Source organism: Schistocerca cancellata, chromosome 8 (assembly GCF_023864275.1).
Source record: "Schistocerca cancellata isolate TAMUIC-IGC-003103 chromosome 8, iqSchCanc2.1, whole genome shotgun sequence".
NCBI classification, from domain to species: domain Eukaryota; kingdom Metazoa; phylum Arthropoda; class Insecta; order Orthoptera; family Acrididae; genus Schistocerca; species Schistocerca cancellata.
The window spans coordinates 492,685,385-492,699,559 of record NC_064633.1 but is presented as its reverse complement, the minus strand read 5'-3'; the positions used below and the strand labels follow the sequence as shown (position 1 = coordinate 492,699,559).

The 14,175-nt window shown below is 45.1% G+C and overlaps 1 protein-coding gene across 1 annotated transcript in view; it reads right to left on the bottom strand.

Moving 5' to 3' along the window:
- LOC126095199 (DNA helicase MCM9-like) overlaps nucleotides 1–14,175 on the bottom strand; it is a 152,632-nt gene that overhangs the window by 112,692 nt on the left and 25,765 nt on the right. The window contains exons 3-4 of the mRNA XM_049909931.1: nucleotides 2,742–2,923; nucleotides 2,497–2,663 (exon numbers count right to left, since the gene is read on the bottom strand). Coding sequence (XP_049765888.1) covers nucleotides 2,497–2,663; nucleotides 2,742–2,923 — 349 coding nt within the window. The remainder of the gene's footprint in view (nucleotides 1–2,496; nucleotides 2,664–2,741; nucleotides 2,924–14,175) is intronic.

Here is a 14,175-nt window from a genome sequence, read left to right as displayed (position 1 = left end):
CAAGTGGCGACAAGGATGGGATAAATTTCTGGGTGTTTCGGATTCTGGGGTTTTTCTGGCATTTGGCTCTTTGATGGAGGCTTTACTCCAATCACTTCTGCAACAATAACAGAGACATATGGCCACGCTAGAATGTTGTTGGCTACGTTGACCCAGGCTCATCTGCTGGTTGTTCACCCCCCACCCCAATCGTGAATCTGCAGAAGACTGAGGCGTTTACGAGAAGTGGCTTTGTCAACATTTTATGGTATTCTGAGTAGTTGACAAGGAGACCAGTAAGGCTCTTTTCTTATCATGCTAACTGTGACAGTTAGTTCCTCTGCAAGAACCAGTGTCACTTTCTTTTGACACTGTGTAGTTTGCTGTCCTCCTATCACCACAAGTGTAAGCATGTGCTCAATGCGCATGTTGAATTCTACAAACGTCGGGAATAGTTGGAGCAATCATATCGTGCTTGGGCGGCCATGCTTCCTGGCCTCAATCATCAGTTTGTCAAAGTTGAGTCTCCGGTATCTTATGCAGACACCACAATCAAAGACACAATAATTCGTCTGGCACCAGATAAGGTGGTACGTCAATGTGCTCTGCAGTTTGAAGACCTTACATTGAATACTGCAGCTGTTTGATGTCTCTCACACCACAGGCTGCTAATCAGAGGCTCTGGGTGGTTTCGTTGTTGACAGCATGCAGGAAGGAGCTTAAGGGCACTCAATGCTGACATTATCAGCGGACAGCGTACAAAACTGATGCATGGAGCCTGGTGCGCTGCAGGTGAGGAGGTAGCTACGGTACAAGCAACCCAACCAGGCTGACACAGGTTAATGCATCGTTGGCATCGCGAACAGCAAACCCATTTTCTTTGTATCTTTCTTGTTTTGCACAGCATGAGCAAGCAGCCTGCGCCAAGCAGTTGGCCTCTTGCTATAAATGTAGTAAAAAAGATCACATACCTGGGGTATGTCAATCTATATAACCCCCCTCCCCCCCAAAGACTCATTGCAGGAATCATTGGACATCAATTTTCATACTGTTTCATTATCGTGTCCATCGTTCTGTGCACATCAGAACAAACCTTTCACTGAAGTGAAGGCATTAATCCTACAAAACGACACAGGGCCGTCATGATGATGATGATGATGATGTTTGGTTTGTGGGGCGCTCAACTGCGTGGTTATCAGCGCCCGTACAATTTCCCAACCTTTGCTCAGTCCAATTTCGCCACTGTCCTGGATGATGATGAAATGATGAGGACAACACAAACACCCAGTCATCTCGAGGCAGGTGAAAATCCCTGACCCCGCCGGGAATCGAACCCGGGACCCCGTGCTCGGGAAGCGAGAACGCTACCGCGAGACCACGAGCGGCGGTCAGGCCGTCATGTGTGTACTCAACTCACAGACAGAGAAAGAGAGATTTGAGACTAGACAAATATATGTAATATATGTTTATTGTCCCGTCATCTAGCATGAATGTATTTCCCAAGAAAATACTAATAATAATCAAGGACAAAAATGGCTCTGAGCACTATGGGACTCAACATCTTAGGTCATAAGTCCCCTAGAACTTAGAACTACTTAAACCTAACTAACCTAAGGACATCACACACACCCATGCCCGAGGCAGGATTCGAACCTGCGACCGTAGCAGTCCCGCGGTTCCGGACTGCAGCGCCAGAACAGCTAGACCACCGCGGCCGGCCAATAATCAAGGACAAAATTAAACTGATATTAAATGTATTGGATAGGAAGAATAATGACGAAAAACATCAATGCGTGTTGTGAAAGACAGGTATAATAACTGTCACAACTTCAAAATGGACACAAGCATAACAAATGTGAAAACACTAATCAACTATAAGATGGATGGGTATTTAGAATTTTAATGATGCAGCAACATATTAGTCACTGAAGGAAGGGAGCCAGCTCAGTTGGGAAAAAAACTGGCAAAAGGAACAGGACGTAGCCTGTTCAAGGAAATATTCTGTACTTTGCCTGAATGATTTAGACCAGAGATGCAGAGACCCCACCCTGCAGGCCACACGAGGCCTGCCACTGAACTGATGGCAGCCTGCCACTCTCAGTTCATTCTTGTAATATATATTTTTTAATAATCATCTTTCATTCCTTCCAAGAAATGAGAGATGGCCCTGGTGCAAACTACTAAATGGCATATTACAGAAGGATAATATTTATAAAACAAATGATGTAAACTTACTTTGTTGCATGTGGTCCTAGCAAGCGTGTACAAATCACACAAAACCTAAATTAGGTCAAACAGATGAGGATTCGAACCTCACTTCTCTAGAATTTCAATCCAGTGCTTTTATCACTGCAGCAACTGGCAAAGATTTGTTGACTTTTGACAGAGATCCTTACTTACATAAGACTGTAATCAAATATCTATGATGTGAGAAGCTACTTGGAAGAGTATTCTGAGGAAAAATAAGACATAAATACCAAGTTATGTGGCAATAACTTGTTAACAGTTAAACTGTACCTCTGCTGTAAAAATGTGTTTGCATTTTGCACAAATGTAACTTCTCCGAAACTCTAGCATTTTAGGTGTTGTAATCCTTATCACTGTCCCGGAAACTCTCAAAAAATTTCCTATGTCGTCATTGCGAGGAAATGCAATTCGGTGCAGTTCAGGACATACTGGTAAACCTGTAAATTAATAATAATATATGCAGGAAAATACTGGAAAATGTATGAAAATAAAGGTACTAATTTAAATTAACATACCTGTAATACGGGCATGAGTTTTTGTTTTTATGCTTAAATCACACTTCATCTCTTCGGACTGAGCCTCATACAAAGTCTTCTGTGCCTCAGCAAGAGACTGATCACATAATGGCAAAAAACGACTAGGTGCAGAAATGATACCATTGCCAAGATCAGCACTTCTCTCAAACAACTGAGAAAATCTGTTAGAAGAAACTATAGTTAATTACACTCGGTCAGCTTTAAGACAAATTTAAATGTTAAGTAAGTCATAAAAATTCTAGCTTCCATTCTGTGCAGCAGTGATAACTGCAAATTTTATCAATGTTTTGTTTGGTCATAACCTTTTCAGTGAAAAACAAACTAATGTAAACGTGGATGAATTAAAATACGCACATTATATTACTGAGCATGAAATGCAGCAACACAACAACAAAAGATACAATAACAATGATTTACAGATTTTGTCAGAGCTTTCTAAAGTCAATATTCCTTCACTGACAGAATAAAATATTAATTTTCTTAGATGAGACACTGAAAAAGTTGTTTTATCTAAATGAATAGTCACGTTTTCTTTGTGCACCTATAGTATTTGTAGGTGCCACACAAACACTGAATATGCATATATACAGTGCATGAATTAATAACCTAATGAGACATTTCAAAACAAGAGAGCAGAATTTTATGAGAAAGCAGGAAACTATAACAGCACAATCTTTACAGCCATAAAATATTATCCCCAGTATATTTAGAAATGAGCTAACATGCAGTATTCGTATCTTCTGATTTTCCCAGAGTTTGGGCTACATAGCAAACACTGAACTACATTTCATAAACAGAATTTTAGAATATTTTTCCTCAGTTTCAAGTAAATGATCAATGTGATTATGTTTCTCTCCATATGGCAATCATTCTTCATATATGATAATTGCAGTATGTGCAAGCCTGTACCCTGTATATTCAGCCATCACAATCATGGGTATGTTTCATGCCTTACCTTAGGACAGAGATAGTCAACAGTAGAGTAGCTGAGCTGTTTACCATCAATCCTTCTGCAGTCACCACAGTGTCCGGGTGCACAAGCTGCACAGAGAGGCAGTATCAAGGTCACGGTAAACAGCTAAACAGTGCTGCAGACACAGGCACCTATGTAGGCCCACACGGCCATTGGGCCTGTATTCCTCAGTTAAGGGGTACTCAGGTCATTGCTCAGCCCCTAGCCACACAGTTCGGCTCCAGGCTGACTGCCAACGACCTTCGAACGTATGCTTCAATCCACAATACCTGCTGCTGTTGCTACCCATCAAACAGTGCCATCTCACACCCTTGCCGGGATCACAGCAGCTGGATGTCCGTCAACCTCTCTGGAGAGCCTAACTGACGTCTTGTGCCTTCACCAGGATCACAGCCGCTGACTGTCCATAAGCCACTCCTGAAGGCCCCAACTCAATGTGCTTCTGCCCTGACTGCCCACAAGCTCACAGCCTTGTGGCACCACGTCACTGTGCTCTCCACGGCACCTCCCTGCTTATCACCACTACCAACGATCGTGGGCTTCATCATAGTGGGCTCTTGCTACACATCATCACGAAATGACATTTCAGTTGTACTCAATTGTGGACTTTCATCACCAGAAGGTGTACTGAGTTTAAAGTATGGTTAATAAACAAACAATTGTTATTCCAGTACATGCATATCAATTACTGCCAACCACACCGCTTGGCTAAGGCTACAACAAATCTACAAATCTTTAACATATTGCAGCATGTCAGCAACTGTGAAATGTACAGCAAATAAACAATGTTTTCAGCCTTCAGTTGCAAGGTAATTTTATTCGTTTACCTAGGTTTCGATTCCAGTAATGGAATCTTCTTCAGAACAACAATGAAATTATTTTGTGAGCCGAACACTGGCCATGTCACAGATTAAAAATTAAAACATTAAAGACGCATAATCATAAGATTATGTCAGTCAAAATTAAAACCATTAGGGCGAACGTAGACGGAGCTGCGCCGGCCATAAATCAGGACCACACGTAAGTTTTCGAGCCGCTTACGTCATCCAATCATCACTGCAGCTTCACCACGCGACACAGAAATTAATATACTTTTTTAAATTTTTTCATCTAATTTGAAGCCTTCAATGACACTGAAGCACAGTACGAAAAAAGCCAAGAGACGTCACACTTTCAAGTTAAGCAACATCGAAAAATAAATTTACAGGGGATCCACGCTCAATTTTGTATGGCAAACTCTAATGTACAAAATTAGAGCTGATTTTTTGCTTAACGTAGATGCTTTGTCAATGATGATTGCAAACTTATCATTCGTTTGTACTATTTTCTGTACAATGTTTCCTTACTACTGCACTAATATGGTTAACAACATTCACGCATGACAATTCGGCCCATACTCAATCCACTGAGCCCTTGAACATCATTCAAAGTTATTGAAAGATTGGCTCTGTTTTGCAACCTTATAGGCAGCGTGAAATATTCTCACTGTAACGTCTTTCTCTTTTGACACAATTTTCAAACAAATGTTTTCCAGTTTTACTTTTTGGGACTCAGCTAAAAATTTTACAGCTGCTCCATGTGCAGCACTGTCTTTGTGATCAAATATCTTCCCCCCCCCCCCCCCCCCCCCCCCCCCCCCCAGTGCTATATGTTGCTGGGCAGGCTAAAGTTTCACTTTGGCCACTGTTTATCAGCTGATGTCCCCAACAGAAGAAGATGAATTGTCACTGGATGAAGCAGGAAATGTGGATTCTACTCAACTATTTTCACTGGCGGCAGGGGCGGGCACTTTTCAGTTTCTTTGTGTAGTTTTTGTCTATTAGGTTTCTACTGAAATAACTAGTTACAACAGAAGCAAAAATTTCACACACTTTGATTTTAGAACGTTACTCAATGGAAATGAGCAAGCACAACAAAACAGTGACATATTGAACAGGCACCTGACACACACAACCAAGTCGAATCGAACAAACTGACAGGAGTGATATATGGCAGTTGACAGTAGCGGAGCACATGCAGAGTGATGGACCAGGCAGGGAGGGCAAAGATGAGTCAGCTGGCCACAGCCATCTCTCACTGACTGCCACTACATATATCTAGATAAAGTGAAGTCTAGTCTAACAACAAGAAGGCATTGTTTTACATTTCTTCAACCACAGCAAAGTTCTATTGTACCACATCTTCACATCTGTGGTTCTAATTTTTCAGCGGAGGTAACAGTAAGGAGTACCGGTGTGTACCGTCACAAATCAAGCACTGGAAGGGACAAAAGCAAACATTGCAATATATGTACATTATTAAATGAATCCGTTGAACACTACAAAGAATCAGATAAACAGGGAAGTGTGTGCCATGAAACAGGTGATGAATCTTGTAAGGAAGAAGGGGCAAGAATAATGAAAGGAGGACTGGAGGGTCCAAAACAGGAGAATATAGATGGTGTTGGGAGTGGTAAAGGTAGATTTATTTGTATTGCGGGTAAATGTGAAAAAGGATGACAATAATGAGGGAGGAGGATAAAGTCAAACAATGGAAACTCCGGGTAGGAATATCAACAATGCAGGAAAGGACAGATTGATATTTACCATAAAGAAGGCATGTCAAGTTGCAGACAGGCACAATTAAAAAGACACTCACATGTAGCTTTCAGTCACAGCCTTCATCAGTAAAAAAACACCAGCAAACTGGAGGGGGTGAGGAAGGAGAAGGGGAAGAGATAGTAGTGTATGGGTGGGGAGAGAGATGAATGCTGTTTGGTGGAATGTGCAGGGACTAGACTGCCAACTGGTGTAGCATCAGGAGGTTGTGGGGCACGGAAGTGGGGAAAAAAGGAGTACAAAAGAAAAGGCGAAGAGAAAAATGGGCAAATGCATTGGCAGGGGCTTCATATAAACAGGTAGGAGATGAGAATTGGGAGGAGATGGTAGGGCAGAGGGGGTGGGAACTATTGCATGGAGGGTGTGGGGCAGTAAGTTACCGTACGTTGAGGCCGGGATAATTGTGGGAGTGAAGAATGCATTGTACAGATAACTCCCACCTGTGCAGTTCAGAAAAACTGGTGGAGAAGCAAGGATCCAGTTGGCTTGGGTAGTGAAGCAGCCATTAAAATCAAGTGTGTTATGTTCAGCTGCAAACTGTGGCACAGGGTGGTCTACTTTGCTCTTGGACACAGTTTGGCAGTGGTCATTCCTCCTGGTGGACAGCTGGTTCGTTATCATACCAATAAAAAAACGCTATGGAATGATATTGCATGACTGCAGCAGAGCTGGTAAATGACATGGCTGCTTTCAAAAGTGGCCTTGCCCCTGATGGGATAGGATAATTTTGACAGGACTGGAATAGGAAGCGCTGGGTGGGTGATTTGGGCAGGTTTAGCACCTGGATCTTCTACAGGGATATGATCCTTGTGGCAAGGCGATGGGATTGGGAGTGGCATAAGGATGGACTAGGATGTTGTGGTGGTTGGGTGGGTGACGGAACACCACTTTAGAAGGGGTGGGAAGTATCTTGAGTAGGATGTTCCTTGTTTCAGGGCACGATGATAGGTAATCAAAGCCCTGGCGAAGGATTTTGTTCAGTTGTTCCAGTCTGGGGTGAAGGATGTTGTTCAGTTGTTCCAGTCTAGGGTGGTACTGTGTAATGAATGGGATACTTCTTTGTGGGTGGTTCTTGGCGGTGGTGGGAGGATTGGGGGTGTGAGGGGAAATGGCACAGGAGATCTGTTTATGGTCTAAGTCTGGGGGATAGTGCCTGTCTGTGAAGGCACTGGTGAAACCCTCAGCATACTGGCAAGGGAGTTTTTGTCACTGCAGATATGCCATACCTGGGTAGCCAGGGAGTTTTTGGTGTGAAAGGGATGACAATTGTCGAAGTGCAGGTACTGTTGTTAGTTGGTGGGTTTAATGTGGACAGAGGTGCGGATGGAGCCATCAGAGAGGAAGAGGACAACATCTAGTAAGGTGGCACGCTTGGTTGAGGAGGGCTATGTGAAGCAGATGGGAGAGAAGATGTTGAGGTTGTGAAGGAATGAAATAGGGTGTCTTTGCCCTGAGCCCAGATCATGAAGATATCATCAATGAACCTGAACCAGGCTAGGGGTTTTTGGTGGTTTGGGAGGTTAGGAAGGGCTCCTCTAGATGACCCACGAAAAGGTTGGAATACGAAGCTAGCATGAGGGTGCCCATGGCTTAGCCACAGATTTGTTTATATATCTTTCCTTCAAATGAGAAGTAGTTGTGGGTTAGGATGAAGTTTATAAGATGTATGAGGAATGAGGTGATGATTAGGGACCCAGGAGGTAAAGCAGCAGGTATGGTCGAGAGCCGATGCAGTAAGTGGTTGGTTGTCTTTGATGTGGGAGGCTGGATTTTGGGCTATTGGTTGGAGGTGTTGGTCAATGAGAGCTGAAATTCTTTTAGTGGGGGCACAATAACCAACCACAACGTGGTGTCCAGGATTGTTAGGTTTGTGGATTTTGAGGAGCATGGGTAGGTGTATGGGATGTCCTAGGGGTGAGGAGGGAAATGGATTCAGGGGAGATGTTCTGGGATGAGCCTAAGGCTTTAAGAAGGGACTGGAGTTTGTGTTGGACACCTGGGATGGGATCACTCTAGCAGAGTTTATAGGCAGAGGAGTCAGATAATTGGCGAAGGCCTTCTGCCAGGTTGCCACTGAGATTCATAACAGTGGTGGAACCTTTGCCTGCCATTAGGATGATGTGGTCAGAATTTGTTTTGAGGTTGTGTATGGCTGTTCTTTCTTCTACTGAAAGGTTGGTGTTCTGAGTAAGGGACTTGGGGATGGATGGTGAGGATAAGTTGGAGGTAAGGAATTTCTGGAAGGTGACCAGTGGGTGGTTAGGTGGGGGGGTATGAAATGGAAGAGGAAGGGTTCAGTATTGGAATTAAGGTGGGTTTGGTTGGTGGGATTGGCAGCAAAAAAGTGCTTCCTTTGCAGGGATCGGGAGAAGGAGAGTAGGTCTCTGACAAGTCCAGCATGGTTAAATTTGGGTGTAGGGCTAAAGGTGTAGCATTTGGATAGGACTGAAACTTCTGTGGAGATGGGGGTTTTGGTGGAAAGATTAACAAAAGTGTTACATGAGTGTTTTGGCTTTGGATTTGGTGGAGGGTTGGGTGGCAAGTTGAAGTGGTCAGCTAACCAAACACTGGTCATCTTCCAGGAATATAAACAAAGCCACATCACACCCTTATGGCACCCTCCTATGCCAACCTTTTTATGGGCCATCTATAGGATAACTTCCTAGCCCCCCAAAACACAAAACCCCTAGTCTAGTTGAGGTACATTGATGATATCTTCATGATTTGGACCCAGGGCAAAGACATCCTATCTTAGTTCCTTCACAACCTCACCAACCACTAACAGTACCTGCATTTTGACAGCTGTCATCCCTTTCACACCAAAAAATCCCTCCTATATAGCCTGGCTACCCAGCAGTGGCACATCTGCAGTGACAAAAACTCCCTTGCTAGTATGTTGAGGATCTCACCAAGGTCTTCACAGACAGGCATTATACCCCAGACCTAGTCTGCAAACAGATCTCCCATGCCATTTCCCCATCCCCACCCCTGCCACCCACGAACCAGCCATAAAGGAGAGTCTCCTTCATCACCCAATACCACTGCGGACTGGAACAATTGAACCACATCCTTTACCAGGACTTTGATTACCTATCATCGTGCCCTGAAATGAGGGACATACTACCCAAGATACTTCCAACCCCTCCTGAAGTGATGTTCCGTCACCCACCCAATCTCCGTAACATCCTAGACCATCCCTAAGCTACTCCTAATCTCAGCCCCTTGCCACAAGGATCATGTTCCTGTGGAGGAAAGACCAAGATGCAATCCACCCACCAAGCACTTCCTATTTCAGTTCTGTCACAGTTTATCCTACCCCATCAGGGGCCGGGTCACCTGTGAAAGCAGCCATGTCATTTACCAGCTCTGCTGCAATCACTGCACGGCTTTTTATATTGGTATGACTACAAACCAGCTGTTCACCAGAATGATTGGCCACCTCCACACTGACCAAGAGCAAAGAGTATAAATTGGGAGACAAATTTATGGAGATTCTCAGAGAGAAGGCAGATTTAATAAGGTACTTTAACTTATCATTAATAGACAGACTGACTAATGTTCAAAGGACTATAGTGAAAACAATCCAAAGCATACGTGTGTAACCTCTAGAAACAAATAAGGTTTCGATTTACTGTAAGAGTCAGAAATTAATAGTTGTGGAGAGCAGAGAGAACAGACAGTTATTAATCTGTTAGTACACAATGAGGGACAATGTTTATGCTGATCGTGGCAGTGATCTACGTGCATGAGTCAAATATGGATAGAGTCTACCTGATAAGAAACTGGTTGGTTGGTTGGTTTGTTTGGGGTAGAAAGAGACCAAACTACAGGGTCATCAGTCCCTTTTTCCTGATGCAAGCAAGGCTCAAGGTACAAAAACACCCAAAGTATGTTTGAGAAAGTAAAAGGGGGAAAAGGAATGGGTAACCATATCTAGAAAGAAAACAAATGGAACAAACAAAAAACAGGGAAAACATATGCCACAAGGAAAAGTAGAAGGTATTAAAACCATAGAGCAGATGGTCGGGCTGGCTAATCACAATAATATAAGAGGATGAGCCAGCCACTCTGTAACACATTAAAATGTCCACCCAAAAAAGACAAGGCGAGATGAACACATGTAGGGAAAAGACAACTATCAAGACAAACAAATGCAAAGAAAGTGTGACAGATTTAAAATGAAGGGAGGGTGGCGTCCTCAGAGAGAAGGCTAAATGTCCACCCTTAGATGGTACAATAAAAACCCACCTCACAAATAAAACGTAAAACTAAATCTGCTGTTGAAGCATTGTTACCCAACAGCAAGGCAGGGTGCTAGGAAGGTTAAAAGTCCCCCGCAGAGGGGCTGAAATTGGGCAGCTCAGCAAGATGTGGATGAGTCATATGTGAGCCATAGTGACACCGAGGTGGGGCCTCGCAACGGAGGAGGTACTCAAGTGTTAGCCACGTATGGGCAATGCGGAGCCGGCAGAGAACCACCGAGTCCCTGCGAGAGGCCAGCATGGAGGACTTTCACACATTCATAGTCTTCTTAATGGCACACAGTATGTTGTGCGTACTGAGATTATGTCGTTCCATCTCCCAAAGCACCTTGCAGCATAATAATGATCGCAGGTCAGTTATGAGGATGTCGATCTCCAGAAGTGGTTTCCATGTGGCCTGTTTAGTCAGCCTGTCAGCAAGTTCATTTCCTGGGATTCCGTCATGGCCTGGGGTCCACATAAACACCACGGAATGACTGGACCATTCCAGGGCATAGGTGAACTCCTGGATGGTCACTACCAAAGGACGGCGGGAGTAGCATGTGCTATCGACCAGATAGCTTGTAGACTGCTCAAGGAGTCAGTACAGAGAAGAAACGACTAGCCAGGGCATGAGCGGATGTGCTCAAGAGCATGAGATATGGCTGCTAGCTCTGCAGTGAAAACACTACAGCCATTTGGCAAAGAGTGCTGTTCAGTATGTCCTCCATGAACATACGCGAAGCCAACGTGACCATCAGCCATCAGGCCGTCGGTGTAAACCACTTCATGGTCCCGGTACATGTCAAGAATCGAGAGGATGTGACAGTGGAGAGCCGCGGGGTTAATTGAGTCCTTAGGACCATGCGAAAGGTCCAGACAAAGCTTTCGCCTAGGTGTACAGCATGGAGGTGTACGTGAATGGCCCTTGAGTATAGATAGTAAAGGCAAGGACTCCTCGCCAGGCAGAAGAGATCAGACATGAACCGCAACCGTAAGCCCTGACCTGGGCCTCCGATGTGGGAGATGAACGGCCGTGGGTGGGAAAAGGAGACTGTAATTCGGATTCTCAGGAGAACTATGAATGTGTGCAACTTAACTGGCAAGCAGTTGTGCACGCCTAACCTTCAATGGAAGGAGTCCGGCCTCCACCAGGATGCTGGTCACCCGACTCATCCTAAAAGCTCCCGTTGCCGGTCTAACACCACAGTGGTGCAATGGGTTGAATAAATGCAATGCATAGGGCGCCACTGAATTATAAACCACACTCCCATAGTCAATGCAGGATTGAACAAGGGCTCTGAAGAGCTGCAGCAGCGTAGAGCGATCTGCACCTCAGGCAGTAGAGGGCATTGAGGTGCTGCTAGCACTTTCACTTAAGCTGACAAAGGTGAGGAAGCCAAGTCAATCGGGTGTCAAAAACCAATCCTAAGAATCAATATGTCTCCATTACAGTGAGTGGATCATCATTAAGGTAAAGTTCTGGTTGAGATGAACAGTACGACACCAACAGAAGTGCATGACAAATGACTTTGCAGCTGAAAACTGGAAGCCGTGGGCTAGAGCCCATGACTGCGCCTCGTGGATGGCTCCCTGCAGGCACTGCTCAGCATCGCCAGTACTGCAGCAGCAGTACAAAAAGCAGAAGTCGTCTGCATACAGAGATGGTGAGAAAGACGACCCGACAGCTGCTGCTAGACCATTAATGGCCACTAAAAATAGAGACACACTCAATACAGAGCCCTGCGGGACCCCATTCTCCTGGATATGGGGTGAACTATGGGAGGCACCAACTTGGACATAGAAAGTACGGAGCGATAGGAAATTTTGGATAAAAATCAGGAGTGGTCCCAAGAGACCCCACTCATATAATGTAGTAAGGATATGATGTCACAAGGGCGTGTCACAAGCTTTTCATAAATAAAAAAAGATGGTAGCCAGGTGTTGGCATCTGGAAAAAAGGCTGTCTGGATGGCAGACTCGAGGGAAACTAGATTATCAGTGGCAGAGTGGCCCTGACAGAAACTGCCCTGTCATGGAGCCACATGACTCCAGGACCCAACACAACTGCCAACTTACCACATGTTCTAACAGTTTACAAAAATATTGGTGAGGCTGTTAGAACAATAGCCATCCAAATCAAGCGAGTATTTGCCAGGGTTTGAGCACTGGATTGATGGTGTTCTCTCACCATTGCAATAGAAAGACACCATTGCAGCAGATTCGGTTGAAGATGACGAGGAGATGTCGCTTGTAGCTGGACGAGAGATGTTTGATCATCTGACTGTGGATCCAATCTGGCCTAGGAGCTGTGTCGGGGCAATGTACAAGGACGCTGAGGAGCTCCAACTCTGTAAAAGGAACATTTTAGGGTTCACTGTGACGTTCAGTGAACGAGAGTGCTTTCCTTTCCATCCGCTGTTTGAGGGTGCGAAATGCTGGGTGTAATTCTCCGATGTGGAGGCTCGAGCACAGTGCTCACCAAAGTGCTCAGCAATTGCGGTTGCATCGGTAGATAACACACCGTTGATGTTAATGCCAGTGACACCTGTCGGGGTCTGGTACCCACAAACACGTCTGATCTTCATCCAGACTTAGGAAGGTGACATATGGCACCCAATGGTTGAGACATACCTCTCCCAACATTCCTGTTTCCGTCTTTTTATAAGCTGGCGAATGTGGGCAAGGAGCCATTTAACGGCTATTAGATTTTTTTTGTGGTTTTAGGGCGCACAACTTCAATGGTCATTAGCGCCCTGACTACTCTAAGAATGCACCGCGAGGCACAAGTGGACAACAACAACTAAAAGGGAAAACATGATAAAAGACAGACTGACAGGCATAGGATTAAAAAACAGCATCATCAAATGTCCTGAGAGAGGTTTGTCAAATTGATAAAACGAAGAACACGAGCAACTGCTCGTGGGTCATTCGCTAAAATGGCATCGAAAGTACTTGGCAGGTTAAGATCTAGACGCAGTGTGTTAAAATATGGACAGGACATTAAAATGTGTCGAACCGTCAGCAAGTGCCCACATGGGCAGAACGGCGCTGGCGCAGCCGTCAGCAGATGGCGATGGCTGAACCGGCAGTGTCCAATTCTTAACCGGGCCAAAACTACCTCCTCCCGCCGAGAAGGGCGTGAGGAGGACGTCCAAGCCACGGGAAGAGATTTGAAGGCCCGAAGCTTGTTGTCTGTAAGTGCAGCCCAATCGGCATGCCACAGCGACACAATGCGCCGACAAATGACCCTGCTAAAATCGGACGAAGGGACACAACAAGAAGCTGTCCGAGGCTGGAGGACCGCAGCCTTGGCCGCAGCATCTGCAGCTTCGTTCCCAGGGATACCGACATGGCCAGGAACCCACATAAAGCTAACCGGAGAACCGACGTCCACCAGCTGCTGAAGAGAGTTGGATCCGGTGTACGAAAGGGTGAACCGGGTACGGGTCACTGAGGCTCTGGATGGCGCTCAGGGAGTCGGAGCAGATGACATAAGCAGAATGTCAGTGGCGGCAGATGTAAAGAACAGCCAGGTAGAGGGCAAAGAGCTCAGCTGTGAAGAGCGAACAATCGCCATGGAGCCGGTATTTGAAACTTTG